This window comes from Parus major, chromosome 28 (genome assembly GCF_001522545.3).
Source record: "Parus major isolate Abel chromosome 28, Parus_major1.1, whole genome shotgun sequence".
Lineage (NCBI taxonomy): Eukaryota > Metazoa > Chordata > Aves > Passeriformes > Paridae > Parus > Parus major.
The window spans coordinates 2,252,981-2,269,958 of NC_031797.1; the positions used below are offsets into that span (position 1 = coordinate 2,252,981).

The window sequence follows — 16,978 nt, forward strand, 5'->3', positions numbered from 1 at the left end:
CACAGGGACAGCCCTGGGGGAATCGGGAAGCACAGCCCTGGCATCACGGCGAAGCACTGCCCTGGCAGCGGGACCCTTGCGCCGGAAGCTCCCGAAGGGTCCGAGGTTTTTCCTCGAGGTTGCCCCATGAGGAACAGAGCCTCGGCCCAGGACCCACCCCGGTGCTCCCCGCCAAGCCCCGGGGCGCCTCACGCTGATGGGGTCCTGACACCCACCCTAGGCCGGGTTCTGATCCGGGCCCGATCACCCCGATCCCCCCGATCCCGCCGATCCCGGCCCCGCCGCACCTCTCGGCCGGCCCCATCCGCCGCCGCTCGCCTCCAGCCCGCTGCTGCCTCCGGCCCGGCGGAGCCTTGGACAGGCCCGAGCGGCGCCGGAACGCTCCGAACCCGCCCCGGAAACAGCCGACAGCAGCCGAGAGAGAACGGAACTGCCCGAATCTATCCCGGAAATAACCGACAGCAGACGACAGAGGACGGAGCTGCCCGAAGACTCCGGCACCGCCCCTTTCTTGGCCCGAAGCCATCGGGGCCCCGCCCCTCGCGCGAGCCGCTCCGGAAGGAGCCGAGGGAGCCCGAAGGGAGAGCGCGGCGGCGCCCCCTGGTGGCGAGAGAAGCATCGGGCACCGGGATTGAACCGGGATAGAACTGGGATAAAACCGGGATAGAACCGGGATAAAACCGGGATAGAACCGGGATTGAACTGAGATAGAACCGGGATAGAACCGGGATTGAACCTGAATAGAACCAGGATTGAACCGGGGTTGAGCCAGGATTGAACCGGGATTGAACTGGGATTGAACCGGGATTAAACCTGACTAGAACCAGGATTGAACCGGAATTGAGCCAGGATTGAACCAGGATTGAACTGGGATTGAACCGGGATAGAACCGGGATTGAACTGGGAACGAGGCACAGCACCGGGAATTACACCGGGATTGCATCAGGCACCAGGACTGCACTGGACACCGGGATTGCACCGGGAACAGGGCACAGCACCGGGCACTGGACACTGGGCACAGCACCGGACATGGGGCAATGCACCGGGACTGCACCGGGGACAGAGCATGGGGCACAGATTTGGGAATGGGGCACACCTGGGAGTGGGGCATGGCACTGAGTACGGGGCTCTGCCCTGGGCACAGCTCACCGTGCTGGCACCGCACCCGGGGTGTGGGACCAGGCTCCGGGCACTGGCACCGCACCGAGCACCCACAGCCGGGACCCGGTGCCGGAGCCAGGCTGGGTGCCAGCCACGCCGGTGCCACTGCAGGGCCACCTCCCGTCCCCTCCCACCTGTGCTGGGACCCCGTTCACCCCTTGCCATCGCCCCCAGAGCGGGCACTCACTGCCCTGCACGCTCCAGTGCCACTGGACACCACACTCAGCGCAAGGAACGATTTTAATCCAACATAAAACTTCCCGAAGGTACGAACAGAGCCGGGCACTGAGCAGGAAGACACAGTCCCCTTGGCCTTGAAGACATTTCCCATTTAAAAAAATCTTCTTCCCACCCTATCCACGCCACTGGGGCGCAGCCAATCCCCCCCATCCCACCGTGCCAGTGGGCAGGGGGTGCCCGGTGTGTCCCCAAAACCCCGCTGCCTTTCCGAGACCTTAATACAGAGAGAGGAGGGAGAAGCAAAGGAAACACGGAGCAGCTCTGGTTGCTCGTTTTTGGGGGGTTTAACAGCACCAGTTGAACGGGAGAAGCGGGATACGGAGCCTGGCACAAACCACACGTGCACAAAAGAATCCAACACACAGCCCAAAAATCCACCGGGGGCACGGTGATGCCTGGTGGCAGCGGGGTCGGCAAACCAGGGATGTCCCCCTGTCACCGTCACGGTGCTCGGAGCACCACGGCACCAAACCACGGCGGGCAGGGGGAAAACCGGAACATGCATCAAACAAATGGAAACATTTATATCCCAGAAAACGGTAGAAATGGGGAGGAAATGCTGGGTCGAGCTGTCGTTTGTTGGATAAAGAGCAACGGAGGGGGAAAGAAAGGGATGAAATTCCCAAATTACAAGTGAAGCAGCACAGGTGCTCACTGGGTTGGAGAGACTTCAAAAAAAAAAAAAGAATAAAAGATGAATTGAGATTTTGTAGGTGTCTGTGCACTGACCAACCAACACCATGGGATTTTGTGTGAGAGGAATGGAAAGAGCAAAAACTGACCCTAAAAATCCCATTAATATTCCCATCTGGGGAACATCTGTTTTCCCCACCTGGAAGGGCCAATGGAGCCAGGTGGCTATAAAATCTCCAAATAAAATAATTAAACCTTTTTTATATCTCCTATAAGCTTATAAAATGATCCGTATGCTCATCATCTGATGATCCATATGCAAAGAACATCCCCCACCTCTGCATCCCAGCATTTGGGGGATGTTGCTGTGGATTTGGGGTTTTCTTTAAATTTTAAATATTAGAATTAAGGGGTTCTTAGGAGATCCGGGGAGTTTCCAGCTAGAATTGAAGTTAAAAAGTAGGGAAAAGCAAGTGGGTTAGAAAACAGTGGGCTGGGAGCTGGGAGACGCACGGGAAAGGCTGGGACTCCCAGAGCTGGGTTGGCCCCTGCGACAGTCCTGCACTGCCCGTTTAGCTTATAAAAAGTAATAAATTAATTAAGGAATATTTGCATCAAGTCCTTTCTGTACACAGAGGTTGGGGCCCAGCTGGGGAAACGCCTCTGCCGGAAAAGCTCCTGCGTCTCTATAAAAATATGAGCATCTTTCAGGGAGTACAAAAAGCCTTCCAGGGGGGCAAAGTGCCGGGGCACAGCTGGCCCGGCCAGGGTCCAGAGCGGCTCCGGGGACGTTTCTCTCATGGATTTGCCGCACAGGACGGGGTGCTGGGGAGGCACTGGGATGCCACAGGGAGCCTGAACCATCCCTGGTGCCAGTGTGGGGCTCAGGGGTGCTTGGCCCCGCTCCACATGCCCCGAGGAGCCGGGAGATGAGCACCCGGCGGCTCCTGGCCCTGTGCTGCCACTTGCCAGTGGCCGGGTGAGCCCTGCCCGCAGTTCCGCTGCTGCTGGGAGCCACGGTCCCGGTGCTCGCACCCATCCCACCAGGGCAAGGAGATGCTGCTGTTGGGCTGCTCAGCGCTGCTGATGGGGTAGGAGCCCTGGCATTCCCACTCGGCCACCGCCGGCTCCTGCTCGTCGCTCTCCGAGCCCTGCACCGCGATCTGCGGGACCGTGCTGGGCTTCGGCTTCGGCGGCGGCTCCGAGCCGGCCTTGCCACCGCCCTGGGCGGCCGTGCCCTGCCCTTCCTCGCTCTTGCTGCCGTCTTCGCTTCCTGCCGCCGTCTCCTGCTCATCAAAGCTCACTTCTTGAACCGCCTCTTGCTTCTTGAAGGAGTCCCGGCGCTCCGACAGGTTCAGGCGCCGCATCACCACCATCTCCTGGTCCCGGTCGTGCCTCTCCCCCAGGCGGGAGCTGGCGGGGTGGTACCCGTGCTCCCCGGGGTACGGCAGCGAGTCGCCCTCCCCGATGGCCTCCCCATCCAGCGTGGACATCTCCAGCCCCAGCTTGCGGCCGCCGCCGGTTTTCTTCTCGGCCAGGATGGTGACGATCTTCTCGGCCGACTGGACGCGCTTGAGGAGGGGGGAGCGGGGGCAGTCGGCGCTGCGGGGCCGGGAGCTCTGCCGGACGATGGTGGGGGGGGACAGGGTCTTGCCCTGGAAGGAATGGGGGGTTTTGGGGTACCCGTGGAGCGGAGATGGGGAGCGCTGGGGGGAAGGCGGGCGCTGGGCCGAGGAAGGGGTGCAGGCCAGGGGCGAGGGGGGGATGCTGCTGGTGGATTTGCGACGTCCCACTTTGTAGCGCGGCCCACCCAGTTTGGGGGCCAGCCCGTGCAGGGAGCTGGGGCGCACGTGGCCTGCGGGTGACGTTGGGGTGCTGGAGGAGGGAGAGGTGCTCTGAGGGGACACAGCATCTGCCGTACAAAGAGAAAAGGTCACTGTAGGGGTGGGGGGACACGGCCTCCCCCAGGGACACGCAGCATCCTGCCCTGCCCCGAGCCAATATCCCCCCCTGGGGTACCTGAGGGCAGGTCGGGAGCGGGGCTGCGGCACGGCGTCGTGGGACCCGGGGACAGGCTGTGCGTGGGGGACTCCGGGAGGCTCTCGCTGGAGGACAGCGAGTGATGGAGACCGGAGGAGAAGCTGCGGCTGGTGTGCAGGACCGATGACTGCTTGGAGATCTTCTTGAAAAGGGATTTCCTCCTGCTGGGGGAACAGGAATAACTTTGGCTTCTCCTTAAAGCTGTTAGGCTCAAATTTGCTGACCTGGTGGCAGCAGGACCAGACCCCACTGGACATCCCAGTGTGGCAGATCTGGAGGATGTCCCCACTACCACACACACTGGGACAAATGCCATTTCATCACAGTTTTACCTACCTGTCCTGGCCATCCCTTTTCCTGCTTTTTTTACTCCTCCTTGCCATCCTTGTCTTGGAGCTGTTTTTCCGCGCAGGGCCGATTTTAATGGAGGTGTTTTCCAGGGCAGTGGTCCGCAGGGCCACTTTATTCCCACTCTGAGGGATGGAAAACAAACCTTTGCAGCAGCAGATCCGAGCCAGCTCCTGCTGCCAGCAAAGGCAATGCCAGGGAGCTGCTGAATTGATGTCCTGGGAGAGCAGAGTGGCTCTGGTCACCCACCTTCAGCAGCAGCTCCACGACATCCCGATGGACCAAACCCAGCACGGACTCGCCGTTCACGTGTGTGATGAGATCGCCCGCCCTCAGCCCGGCCTCCTGCGCGGGGCTCCCCTCCTCCACGCTCTGCAACCCAAACACAATGATTTTATTTGGATGCAAGCTTCCTCCTGGGGTTTTCCCACTGGGAAAGGCACCACTAGACCCCAGGGCACTTACCCAGACCATGTGGTGGACGGTGTAGACGTCGCTGTCGCCCATGTAGACGCGGATGGCTCGCAGGGTGAAGCCGTACTTCTTCCCCGAGCTGTGGATGATGATGGGCGGCCGCAGGCTGGCGATGGCCAGCGAGGAGTCTCGGCTCGGGGAGGAGTCCCGGGAAGAGGGGTTGGACGAGAGGGAGTGAGGGGAGATGGGGCTCATCAGGGCACTTCCACCGAAGTCATCTGCAAGCAGAAGGAGACCGCTCAGTCCGGCAAAACCATGTGACAGTGGCCATGCAGCAGGATAAATCCCAGAGCACACAAACCTGAGGTGATGATGAGGGACAGGGCTGAGACAGAGGCAGATTTGGGCACACGGCTGCCCAGGGAGGCTCTCTGCCTCTCTGGCAAATCCTTCTGGGTGCTCAGCCGGCGGCCCCCGCTCGGCTCCAGGCTCCGGGGAGTCGAGTTCTTGGTGCCGGTGCTGTTGCTCCGCAGGCGGATGCGGTTCAGGCTGACGAGATCAGCTGTGCAGAGGGGAGGAGGGAGAGTTTGGGGATGTGGAGAAGCCACCCCGTGCCATGCAGGACCTTGGATGTCCCCAGAGAACCCCACACTGGTGCCCGCAGCCTACGCACCGGATAACGCCGACTGCTTCACCGCGCCGCCAGTCCCCGCGTCCGAGTCTCCCACCACAAACTTGGGTCTCTCTGGCTTGGAGGATGCCACACAAGGGCTCTCATCCTCCGAGGAGAAGGCAAACTTGGGCATGGTGTCCAGGCTGAGGGTGCTGGGCAGTGCGGTGGGGCTGCGGCTCCGCTCGTGCCGGGAGGTGTACGGCGTGGAGCTGCCGGATGTCCAGGAGCGGAGGCTGCGTAGGAAGAGCAGGAGGGCTCAGGACAACGCAGGGTGGGCAAGGAGGGTGGCACCGAGCCACTGCAGCACCCCAAGGACACATCCCACTGACCTCACTGAATCCCCAGAAGTAACACAAAAACCCATCAGTGCCATCACAAACCCCTGATGTCAGCTCAAATCCTTGGTCCTGGCACAAACGCTCAGGATTGGCACAAACCCTTGGTCCTGACACAAGCCCTGGGCACTGGCAAGAGCCCACAGCAGCACTGCAGTCCCCCCTGGCCACGCACCGGGGCTCAGCGCCCGCTGGCCGGCTCCTGTCCTCATCTCCCGAGTGCCGGTCCCACCGCTCCTCTTTGTCATCGCAGTGACTCCGCTCAGAGGAGGAGAGGCTGAGGGCAGAGTTGACCGCCAGGAATTCTGAGCTGCTGTACACCTGGGAAGGACAGGAGCCATCAGCAAGGAGCAGAAATTTGGGAGTTTGGTGTCATCCAAGACACCGACGCTTGGCACAGCCGCACTGTTTGTGGTGCCAAAGCGTTTTGGATGCTGCAAGAGCAGCACCTTGCTGAAGCGGTGGGAGCAGGAGGAGAACTGCCCGATCTCCACCGATGATTCCTCGTCGTTGGTTTCCTCATCCTCCGAATCCAAGTGACGATACCTCTCAGAGCGAGCTGAAAGCAAGAGGGGGAAGGGAAGTCACCCTGCCTGCACCCCACATCCTCCCTGAACCCACAGCGTGACAGCCCAGTCCCAAATCCCAGGGGAGGTTTTTGGGGGGAGGAAGCTGGTGAGGGTGAGCAGCCTGGAAAGAAGATTGTATCTGTTTTGTGGCTTGGGTTGTAAAAGTGACCAGCTTCACCCAGGAGATTTTCATCCCCCCATGGGAGCATCCAAAGTGCAGCTGGGATAATGGATTGGCAGAGGTGGGAGAGGGATGGATTTGGCCTCACTGTCAAAGTAACTGGTGTCATCCTCTGACTCCAGCTGGGGGATGAACTCAGCCTTCTGCCGCAGCAGCCCGTTCCAGTCCAGATGGAGGAAGAAGGAATGGTGCTTCACCTCATGTGCACCTCCTGCCAGGCAGAGAAACCCATGTCAGGGGCATGGGACAGGATCCAGGATGCTCCCAGTTCCACCCCAAACAGCAATCTCTCCTTCACACAGAGCAAAGGGCTCAGAAAAGATGGACAGGAGCCATGTGCAGCCTTCCTGGGGGGAACCCCGAGCAGGAGATCTCCTCTGAGCACCCTCAGCATGGTAGAACATGCTTTGGACACAAAGTCATGCACATTTGATGGGAATCAAGGTGCCAGATCACCCCGAGGGGGCTGCCATCGTACCAGTGCCCAGGCGCTCGAGGGGACACTGCCTCAGCAACCGTGTGATCAGGTCCTGGGCGTCTGCAGGGAGAGCCTCATCCCCTTCTGGCCACATAATTTCATCTGCAGGGAAAAAGGGAAAGGGGCTTGGGATGGTTGAAAGGGTTTGGGCACTTCTGGGCAAGAGGAAAGTCCCCCGGGAGCCACAGCAGGGGAAGGGCCCTCCCAAAGTGGGGAGAACAGGAGCCTCCTCACTGTTCAGCCAGGTGTGCCAGGATGGAATGAAACCTCCCACGTGTTAAAGGACAAGCCTTGGCTGCTGGGAACACAAACCTGCCCCTGACACTCACCACTGATGACCTGCCCGAAGAGCTCCTCGGGGGTGTCTCCAAAGAAGGGGACGCAGCCCACCAGGAACTCGTAGAGGATGATGCCCATGGCCCACCAGTCCACGGGCTTCCCATAGCCCTGGATGAGGATGACTTCGGGGGCAATGTACTCTGGAGTGCCACACACCTGTGTGGGAAGCAGGGGCTGACACCTCTGCAGTGCCCTTCACAACAGATCCCGAGGTTATCTGAGACCCCGCTGATGGCAGGTCAGGCACGTGGAGCAGGACCTCGTACCTGCTTGTCCATGAACTCCCGCGTGTCCTTCTCCATGTGCCCTTCGTAGAGGTTCGTGGTCATGTTCATCAGGCCGATCTTTGACAGACCAAAGTCTGTCAGCTTTATGTGGCCCATGGAGGTGATCAGCAAACTGCAAGAGAAGACAGACACCCCACAATGCTGCTGTTTGCTTCTGGGGAGACCTGAGATGGACCAGCCGCACCCCAGGGCCTCTGGTCCTGATGCAGTGGCACAGAAACAGTCTCTGGGGAACCCATTCTGCCCTTCCCTCTTGGCTTTCCCTTCCCCATCCAAAGCCAGCTCCACCCTTGCCCAGGTGTGACCCACATCCTCACTTGTCAGGTTTGAGGTCCCGGTGGACGATGCCGTAGTTGTGGAGATACTCCAGTGCAAGAACGGTCTCAGCAAAGTACATCTTGGCCATGTCGACGGGCAGCGGGCCCATGTTCTTCAGCAAGGTGGCACAATCCCCCCCTGTGGGAACACAGGGGGCTCAGGGAAGGCAGCGAGGTCAGCAGGACCAGCAGGCTCCCAGCCAGCCCCTCTGAGCAGCTGATCCCCAGGCACGGAGCACAAACGCCCTCCATGGCCATGGCCACCACCTTCATCAAGGAGATCAGGATCACAAAATCATCTCCTTGTGCTTCCCTCTGGAGCAAAGCAGGGCAGGAGATGTCCAGGTGGTGTTCTTGATGCTCAGACTTTGATATCCTCCCCTCCTCCCTGCACTGTCCAGCCCCGAGTCCTGCTCTCACCTTCCACATACTCCATGACCATGCAGAGATGTCGCTTCGTCTCAAAGGAGCAGAACATGCTGACCACGAAGGGGTTCTCAGCAAAGGTGAGGATGTCCCTCTCCACGAACACCTGCTGGATCTGGTTCCTCAGGATAAGGTTCTGCTTGTTGATTTTCTTCAGGGCAAAGCGCTGCCGTGTCTCCCTGTGCCTTACCAGGTACACAGCCCTGGAGGAACAGCCGGATATCAACACAGGTCCTCCAGCCACCAGCACTGACCACCCCACACCGTGGGGCTCAAAGAAGGGCTTTGGAATCGTTTACAGATGAAGACAACTGATAGGAACTCCCCAACTCACCCATAAGCCCCATTGCTGATCAGCTTGATGGTCTCAAAGTCCCCCTCGCAGGGCTTCCTCCGTGGGACCGCGAGCGAAGGCTGGTTCTGAGGAAGACACAGGTTTTTAACAAAGGCAGGAATTCACCCAGCACCACCTCCAAAAGCTTCTTTTTGCCAGAGCCCTCTCCAGTCACAAACCCCACACCAGAGGCCTGAGATGCTCTGCAGATCAAGAGCCTACTCAGAGCTCTGTCCACCCAAGAAGCCAAATGAGGGACTGTGAGATCTTCCCCTGGAATACATCAGTCACCCCTGGGGACAATCCAAAATGAACATCTCCCAGCCTAGGAGAGCTGCAAGGAGCTCTGGTGTGGGGTGAGGCAGGAGGAAGCTGGAGGCAGCAGGTGGGACATGCAGGTGGGACCACACTCACCTCACAGGTGTCATCGTTCTCCGGTGTGATGGTGTTCCCGCTGTCAAAGTGATCCAGCTGCCCCATTTCTGCAGATGACAGGGATGGTTTTCACTTTCCTCATGCTCAAGACCCACCAAAATCACCCCCTGCCCAACCACTCCCCCTCCAAACTCAGAGACCCCGCAGGGATTTAGCCACATGCTTTGCTCGAGCTATTGAATGGAGAAATTCAGGTCATGACGTTGAGGTTCAACACGAGGTTAAACATTTATATAATACTTTTTTTTGATAGTCATTCCTGCGTTCTCCAGGGATTAAGATTCCCCCCCCAGGGCCACGGATTAAGTGTTTTTGAGCTTAATCTGCTTTGCTGAACGTGTTGGAAGCAATAATAAGGGATGTGGGGCTGGCCAGAAGGACTTGGCCATCGTCCTGGTCCTGCTGTGACCTTCCTGCCATGACACCAGCTCAGCCCTACAGGTTTCCCTGACACCTCCCACTGCTCAGTCGTGATCACCAGATCCAAACTGGGCCAAACTGGGAGTCCACATCCTTCTGCAGACCTCAGAGCCCCCAGGCCAAGTGCTTCCCTACCCTCCAGTGGGTCCTTGACAAGCCCCAGTTGGCTGATGATGTATCGGGGAATATCGGTCTTTATTCCTTGTCCAACCTTGGCGTGCCCTTCTGCAGCTTCCAGGAGATGATAAAACTCCTCTGGGTCGAACTCCTGGATGGGGAAAACCAAGCACAGTTGAGGAAAGAGATTTTGCAGAGTTAAACTTTTCCTCTAAGGCTTGTAGGTGATGCCTGTAATTGGGAACAGGCCCTGGATGCATCGTTCCCCTGTCATTCTCCATGCCAAGGGTGAGAGAAAAAAAATGTAGCTCTGTGAGTTGGCCTTGGAAGGAAAACTAAGGGAGATGAAAATTTCATCAGGAACCACAGCACAAAGTCACTGCTTTAGAAATTCAGCAAATCAACCAAAAAAAAAAAGGCCCTGGAAACCACAGAATCACAGAATGGTTTGGGCTGGAAGGGAACTTAAAGATCATCTCATTCCAACCCCCTGCCATGGGCAGGGAGCAAAGGAAAACAGGGACACCTTCCACCATCCCAGGTTGCTCCAAGCCCCATCCAACCTGGCCTTGGACACTTCCAGGGATCCAGGGGCATCCTGGAGGCTTTGCCTCCTCTCCAGGCTGGCACAGACCATGAAAGACAAGACAGGAACTTCCATGTCTTACCAGGCACTCCAGAAGTCGGGCAGGGCGGGAGATGATGATCAGCAGCTTCCTCACCAACTGGTCAATGAACTTCACCTCCTCACTCTCAGAACGCTCCTGAGCCTGTTGGGAATGGAGACAGAAGCCAGGTGTCTCTTGGTGGCCCCACGAGGTGGCACCAGGCAGGGACTGCCCCATACTCACATCTCGGAGCATCTTCTCCAGTTTCTCCTGCAGCTCCATGAAGTAGCGGGAGGTGATGAGAGCTCCCTGGGACTTGGCCAGGCAGTCTCGGGCCAGCTCGATGATCTGGTGGTGGATGAAGCCCAGCACCCCATCAGCCAGGGGCAGGGTGCTGCTCGGGGAGAAGTTTGTGATGGTGTCCTGCAGGCGCTCTTCCATCTGGGCTGTGGCCTGCAAGGCAGAGTGGATGGTGATGGCCAGGAGCACACGTCCCCGTGCCATGATCCAGGACCTCACCTTACCTCCTGCACTGGGTTTGGCCAGCCAGGATCTCACCCTACCACCTCCTGCATCAGGTTTTATCATCAGGATTTCATCCTACCACCTCCTGCGTTTGATTTGACCATCCAGGATCTCACCCTACCTCCTACACTGGGTTTGACCATCCAGGACCTCACCCTACCTCCTGCACTGGGTTTGACCCTCCAGGATCTCACCCTACCTCCTGGACTGTGTTTGACCATCCAGGACCTCACCCTACCTCCTGGACTGTGTTTGGCCAGCCAGAATCTCATCCCACCACCTCCTGCAGCTCAAATCTCCACATACACATCAAGGCCCCACCTGGGAGCCAGCTTCCAACAGACTGCAGAAGTTCCACCATAGTCTCCAGAGACCTCTGCCTGCTTGTGTGATGGGGCACTTGTGTGGATGATAAACCAGGTTTGTTTTGTCTCCGCTGTCCCCAACGCCCCCCATGATCTACCCATGCATTCCATGCTCCCACAGGGAGGAGAGGTCCTTCTGGAGCAGGTGCTGCCAGGATGCCATGGAGCCACCAACACCCTCATCCCCCAAATCCTTGGAGATGCAGTTACCTTGGGGAACCTCTCCTTGTAGACATGGTTCATCATCACCACCTCATTATCAAACGTTCCGCTCGTCCGTCCAGGGCTGCAGAGGGAGGAGAAAGGCGGCGTCACGAGGTTCAAGTCATTTACATCTATGCAAATAATCACTGCCTCTGACAATTTGGTTCCTGGTGTTCCTAACTCCTGGTTCCAAGTGGTTAAAACTCATCCAAGTGGAGCCATCAGCCTTGGGCCAGCACTCCCAGCAGCATCCCGACCACTGGAGGTCCCTGAGATGTGTTCTAGGGAAGCTTAACCCCAAGTCACTTGGAAATCCAAAACTGAGAGGCTGTTCCATCATCCACCCAGCTTTGAAGACGGAGATCATCCATCCCTTCCTCTGGATCCCACAATTTCTTGCTATCGTTGCCATTTTTGCAGCTCACCAGCAAACTAAGAACCCAACCAAACCTCATGGTGGACACAGCAACCTTCATTGAACATGGTTTTCCTCCTTCCCTCACCCAACACTGCCCCTCCCAGGGCTCTGCCTGGTGATCCCGTTATGCAAAACAAGTCACAGGAGCAGCCAGCAACTCATTAACCACTATAAAATAATAAATGTGGTGATTAAAACCAGCCCCAGCCCAGCCCCAGCCTTTGCTGTGCCAGCTGCAGAACTGGCATCTCCTCATTGCAAATCTCACCACCTACAAACCTCTGTCAGATAATTAATCTGATTTTAATGAAATTTCGGCTGGCAACGTGCAGGGCTGTGGCTCTGTCTCTGGTAGCAAAGAGGGTCAGGAGATTTTTCAGAGGGAAAAGAGGATTTAACCCAACATTCCCTGTAAAAAGCACAAGCCTCTGGTGCTGGGCAGTGTGGGTGGCTCACTGCACAGGGTCTGGTCTTGGAGCAGCATCGTGGAGCTCAGCAGGTACAGCTGAGGGTCAGCTCACACAATGCCACTGGCTCCATGCCTTCTCCAAATTTTCCTCTCTCCAGCCCACAAATGCCCATTCTCCTGCACTCCTTGTGTTTTTTTGGTTTTTTTGCAGAGGCAAAGGCCAGTCCCTTCAAGCCCAAAAATGGGATTTGTATTTTTTAACAGCAGGTAAGTCATACAAGGATGGGCAATGCTGGGGTTTCTGCTTGGTGATCCCTTCCTCAGCATCAAAATCACTCAGACAACTGAGCAAGAGGCTGCAAACCAACTACTGTGGAACAAATCCCACTTTCTCCAGCTTCAGCTCCAGGAGACAGGTACTGCCTGCTGCCAGGAGAGCAATGCCACGTCCCAACAGCTGAGAAGAAGCTGAGAACCAGGCCATGGAGCTCAGAATCACAGAATCATGGAATACTTTGGGACACCTTCCACCAGGCCAGGTCACTCAGAGCCCCACCCTTGAATATTTCCAGGGATGAGGCAGCTACAACCTCAAGCCAAAGTCTCTCCACTTCCCCGCAAGGGGAAAACCCATATCAGGGTTTGGGACAGATTTAGCAGGACCAGGACACCCCAGCAGCAACTTGTGAGAGGGCAGAGGATTCCCTGGATGTGCCAGCATGCTGTGTGCTGTCCTGGCAGCTCCTTCCCACGGTGGGTGCCCCACCTGAGGCTCCTGGATCGGGGGCGCAGGCAGGGCGAGTGCCTGCCCTCCTCGTCCGTGACGCTCTCCGTACTGCGGAAATGCTTAGAAAGGAAATGCAGCTCGTCGGGGGTGGGCTGGTACGGCAGCTGGTGCAGGCGCTCCTGGGAGGATGAAGATGACTGGGAAGAGAGAGAGAGGGATGAAGATCAGTGGATGGGTCTGTGCTTCCTGGTGGTGGGGTGGGAACCGGCAAGCCCGTGAGGGAAATATCCCTTGGAGCCTCTTAGGAGGCTGGAAGCACTGACAGGCAGCATGGGCTGGGCTTGGGAGTGGGAAATGAGGAGAGGAGCAGTCTGGGGAGGTCTGCACTGCCCACTCCCAGCCCCAAATCCCCTGTTCTCCCACTCAATTTGGCTCCACTGAGCCCCATCCCATGTAACTCCAGCATCCCAGGCAGCTCAGTCCTGTCACACCCTGGGATGCTGCAGCTCCCAGGGATGCTGTAACCCCAGGGACACTGTCACCCTGGGACACAGCAACTCCCAGGGATGCTGTAACCCCAGGGACACTGTCACCCTGGGACACAGCAACTCCCAGGGATGCTGTAACCCCAGGGACACTGTCACCCTGGGACACAGCAACTCCCAGGGATGCTGTAATGGGACACTGTAACCCCCAGGGATGCTGCAAGCCCTCAGCCAAGCCTTATGCCTTTCTTAAAAGCTCATTTGGGAAGCGGGATGCAGCTAAAGCACATGGTCCTTTAGAACCCAGCACCGTGGAGATAGCGAGGCATTTCACCAAAAATCAGGGGTTTTAGGATTTTATCATCGACTACCACGAGAAAGCAAAAGTTACCGAGACCGTGGAGCTGGGGGTGTTGGTCCCATAGCCAGAGGAGGGTAACGAAGCCAGTGACCACCTTCTGCCATCAGCCCTGCGAATGCAAACGTGGCAATCACATACAGGGAAAAAAAACAATTTCTAAATGCAAATCAACGACATCAGAGCCAAAAGCTGGGGAACAGGACACAGGCATGGCTTGAGGAATAAAGCCTCTTTTCAGAATGGACTGAAATTGGGTGAAATAAGGGCTTTGCAGGTGAGGGGGGATGTTCTGCAGCCACAGTGTGCAGGGACAGTGGCAGGCAGCAGGGTCACTGTGAGGCGACAGAGCTGGGGCTCCCTCAAATCCATTTCAGACAGGGCAAAAAAATCCACATGCGAGAGTCTGATCTTTAATTAGAGCAAAATTCTGCCCTCTGGGAATTTTCTTGGTGAGAAACTGGGATTCCCAAAGATTCATCCTGAGACAGCAGGCGCCGGGGAGCAGAGCCTGGCCATAAACAGGAAGGGAACTGCTCATACGCAGGCGAATGCTTCCTCTCAGAGATGTTCCCAAGGGATGGGGACACGTCCAGGTCAAGACGAGGCTCTTCACCTCCCACTGCCATTTCCCGTGTGGAGTCAAGGACAGCAGGAGATGGCAGGGTGCCACATCCAGCTCCAGCACTCACAAACTCCTGACCCCACAGCCTGGCTCTTCCCTCTGCTCCAAGTGTGCAAACCACCCGAGAGCCTCCGGTGTTTTTCCAGGCGACGATCGATGGGTTAAAATCAGCCACCCGCCCTCCATGTGTGCAATTAATTAATTAGTTAAACAGGATTTGGTGGCTGCATCTGGGGCTACGTGGGCTGGGGAGGGGATGGAGCAGGATCTGCCTCTGTGGGGGCTTGGATGAGAATCCATCCCTGGACATCTGAGAATCCATTGGGAGTCCGAGATGGGGCTGAACACATGGCCAGGGGTGGTGTGATGGGAACTGAGATATTTCTGCTCCTGAAGCTGCAGAGAGCCCAGTCCTGATGCAAAATTTCCCACCCAGGGATGCAAAGAAAGAATCACAGAGTCCCAGATGGGCTTGCATTGGAAAAGACCTCAAAGACCCAGTCCCACTCCCTGCCATGAGCAGAGACACCTTCCACTTGACCAGATTGCTCCAAGCCCTGCCCAGCTCAGCCTTGAACACTTAGAAAAGAAGGTCCCTGATGATGTGGAGCAGACACCTCCCCAAAATGCAGCCCATGCCCACCCCTGGTACTTGCCTGTCAGTCCGAGGAGCATGGCTGGGGTGGTGGGAGGAACCAGTCACGGCAGAGGAAACACCACCAGGCCAGAAACCAGGCAGAAGAAAAGCAAAAATAAAAGCAAAACAAGTCACTTGAGATCAACAGAACAGTTCCCTGTTGGGGGAATGATCTTTACCAGTGAATATTTACAGCTCTGGGACTGGGGGTGGGAGCTCACCTGCGAGCGAAGGGGAAGTTGATGGAGGTGCTGGCAGAGAAGTTCCGTGGGCTGTCCAAGGGACTGCTCCCAGCTGCAGGGAGAAAGGGGGAAAACACATCCCAAAACCCACCCCAGTACAATGTCCAGGGTGCTTCAGGCTGCTCCTTCAGGGGAAAGTGTTTAAGTCACTTCCCAACCTATTTCCCCCCTGGAAAAGGCACCTGGCAACCAGGAGCCAGCCTGCTGCTGCTAACAATGTGCTGAAGCCCTCCAAAATATTTGGGTAATTTTGGGAGATGCTGAAGCCATCCACTGGGATAATCCCTTACCTGTTGGTACAGAGAGAGGGGAGAGAGGCCGTGAGAGGGTCGGAGAGGGGGTGCCCACCACTAAGCTCTTCCTATTGCTGCTTCGGCAACTGGGGAAGAAAGAGAGGGAATTCATTCAGGGAATCAATGCCAGACAGAGCTGGATGGGCTCAGGCACGTGAGTGTCTGCTTGCATGTGAATTCCTGTGCCAGGGAACACGGCTGCTGTCACCCCACTGATCACAGACCTGCCACAGGGAAGCTCCATCCCCAGGCCCAGCGCTGCTGGAGATGGGCAGACAGGGTTATTTTTAACAAAGAACTGCCCTGTCAAGGTCCCACTTCTGGTTTTGGCTGGCTGGGGAGGGCAGAGGCAGGAGGCCCCTTGGGCAACAGCCCCAGGGCAGGAATTGAAAAAGGGATGTAAAAGGAGGAAGTGGTGGAAGTGCCAAGCACAGCCACAACCTGACCTGCTCCAGTGCATGGAAAATGCCCCCAGTTCCCATAAACCTCCCACTGGTGGTCCCATGTCACAGCAGAGGGGACGGTCCCAGCCCCCTGAGACTGCAGTGGCACCAGGAATCTGTGGGAATTCTGCCCTGGCCATGGCAGCAGGAGGGAGCCACATGCAGCAGCACCAGGTGAAAAGCAACACCAGCACCCTGACACCCCAAAACTCCCCAAAAATCCCATCCTGGCACCATAGCCCAGCATCCCACAGAGCATCTCTGCAAGGCCACAGGCACTGGGTCTTTACATCCCCATCTCCATCCCCACCCTCCCAGCTCACAAGGTTTCAATCCTCACAGGGATTTTGTTTTTCCTTCCCTTTCAGCCTTGAGTCCAAGGCTGCCTTGCAAGAGTGGCTCAGCCCCAAAAATTCCCACTGCTGCAGCCCCACTCCTGTCGTACCCCACTCCCACATTTAAAACCTGATGGGCTCATTTAAGTTCTTCCCCTCTGCCAAGAGGAAACTGCAAATATCCACAGCACAGAGCAGAAGCTCAAGCACGAGGACAACCCTCCCCTTCCTTCATTTCCGCTTCCTCTGGCTGCAGATTCCGCAGACACTGAGTTTCCTCACCAAGCTGGGAACAGGAACCCACACAGATGATACAAATTAAAGGACACCTTTTTACATCACAGCACGGCCACAAACACCCACAGCACTGAGGGGATGAACTGGAAGCAAAGGGATTCTCCACAGATCCCAAAAACAGAAGGGAGGGGCAGATGTGGAATCCAGGGTGTAAAGGACAGTGATTTATAACAGGTCTATCCAGGTGAGACACTGATGAACAGCCAGAGCCAGCAAGGCATGGACAGAGCTCCAAACACACATGGACAGAGCTCCACACA

At 57.0% G+C, this 16,978-nt stretch overlaps 2 protein-coding genes across 3 annotated transcripts in view; both read right to left on the minus strand.

Moving 5' to 3' along the window:
* The window catches only part of PIK3R2 (phosphoinositide-3-kinase regulatory subunit 2), a 20,035-nt gene extending 19,627 nt beyond the window's left edge, over positions 1-408 (minus strand). The window contains exon 1 of one of the 2 annotated variants that reach the window (XM_015651917.3): positions 288-408. The gene's annotated coding sequence lies outside the window, so the exon portion shown is untranslated. Of the gene's footprint in view, positions 1-215; positions 236-287 lie in introns of those variants that run through there. The other variant, XM_019009139.2, reaches the window with a different exon arrangement.
* A 975-nt stretch (positions 409-1,383) lies between these two features.
* The window catches only part of MAST3 (microtubule associated serine/threonine kinase 3), a 28,811-nt gene continuing 13,216 nt past the window's right edge, over positions 1,384-16,978 (minus strand). The window contains exons 4-29 of the mRNA XM_033520092.1: positions 15,641-15,729; positions 15,330-15,402; positions 15,128-15,148; positions 13,880-13,958; positions 13,043-13,200; positions 11,456-11,531; positions 10,599-10,808; positions 10,416-10,517; positions 9,766-9,898; positions 9,190-9,257; positions 8,776-8,861; positions 8,436-8,644; positions 8,016-8,154; positions 7,678-7,810; positions 7,402-7,567; positions 7,073-7,174; positions 6,683-6,805; positions 6,294-6,403; positions 6,020-6,165; positions 5,510-5,742; positions 5,198-5,398; positions 4,888-5,114; positions 4,672-4,794; positions 4,411-4,547; positions 4,054-4,235; positions 1,384-3,946 (exon numbers count right to left, since the gene is read on the minus strand). Of these exons, the coding sequence (XP_033375983.1) occupies positions 2,919-3,946; positions 4,054-4,235; positions 4,411-4,547; positions 4,672-4,794; positions 4,888-5,114; positions 5,198-5,398; positions 5,510-5,742; positions 6,020-6,165; positions 6,294-6,403; positions 6,683-6,805; positions 7,073-7,174; positions 7,402-7,567; positions 7,678-7,810; positions 8,016-8,154; positions 8,436-8,644; positions 8,776-8,861; positions 9,190-9,257; positions 9,766-9,898; positions 10,416-10,517; positions 10,599-10,808; positions 11,456-11,531; positions 13,043-13,200; positions 13,880-13,958; positions 15,128-15,148; positions 15,330-15,402; positions 15,641-15,729 (4,354 nt within the window). The 3' untranslated portion in view covers positions 1,384-2,918. The remainder of the gene's footprint in view (positions 3,947-4,053; positions 4,236-4,410; positions 4,548-4,671; positions 4,795-4,887; positions 5,115-5,197; positions 5,399-5,509; positions 5,743-6,019; positions 6,166-6,293; positions 6,404-6,682; positions 6,806-7,072; positions 7,175-7,401; positions 7,568-7,677; positions 7,811-8,015; positions 8,155-8,435; positions 8,645-8,775; positions 8,862-9,189; positions 9,258-9,765; positions 9,899-10,415; positions 10,518-10,598; positions 10,809-11,455; positions 11,532-13,042; positions 13,201-13,879; positions 13,959-15,127; positions 15,149-15,329; positions 15,403-15,640; positions 15,730-16,978) is intronic.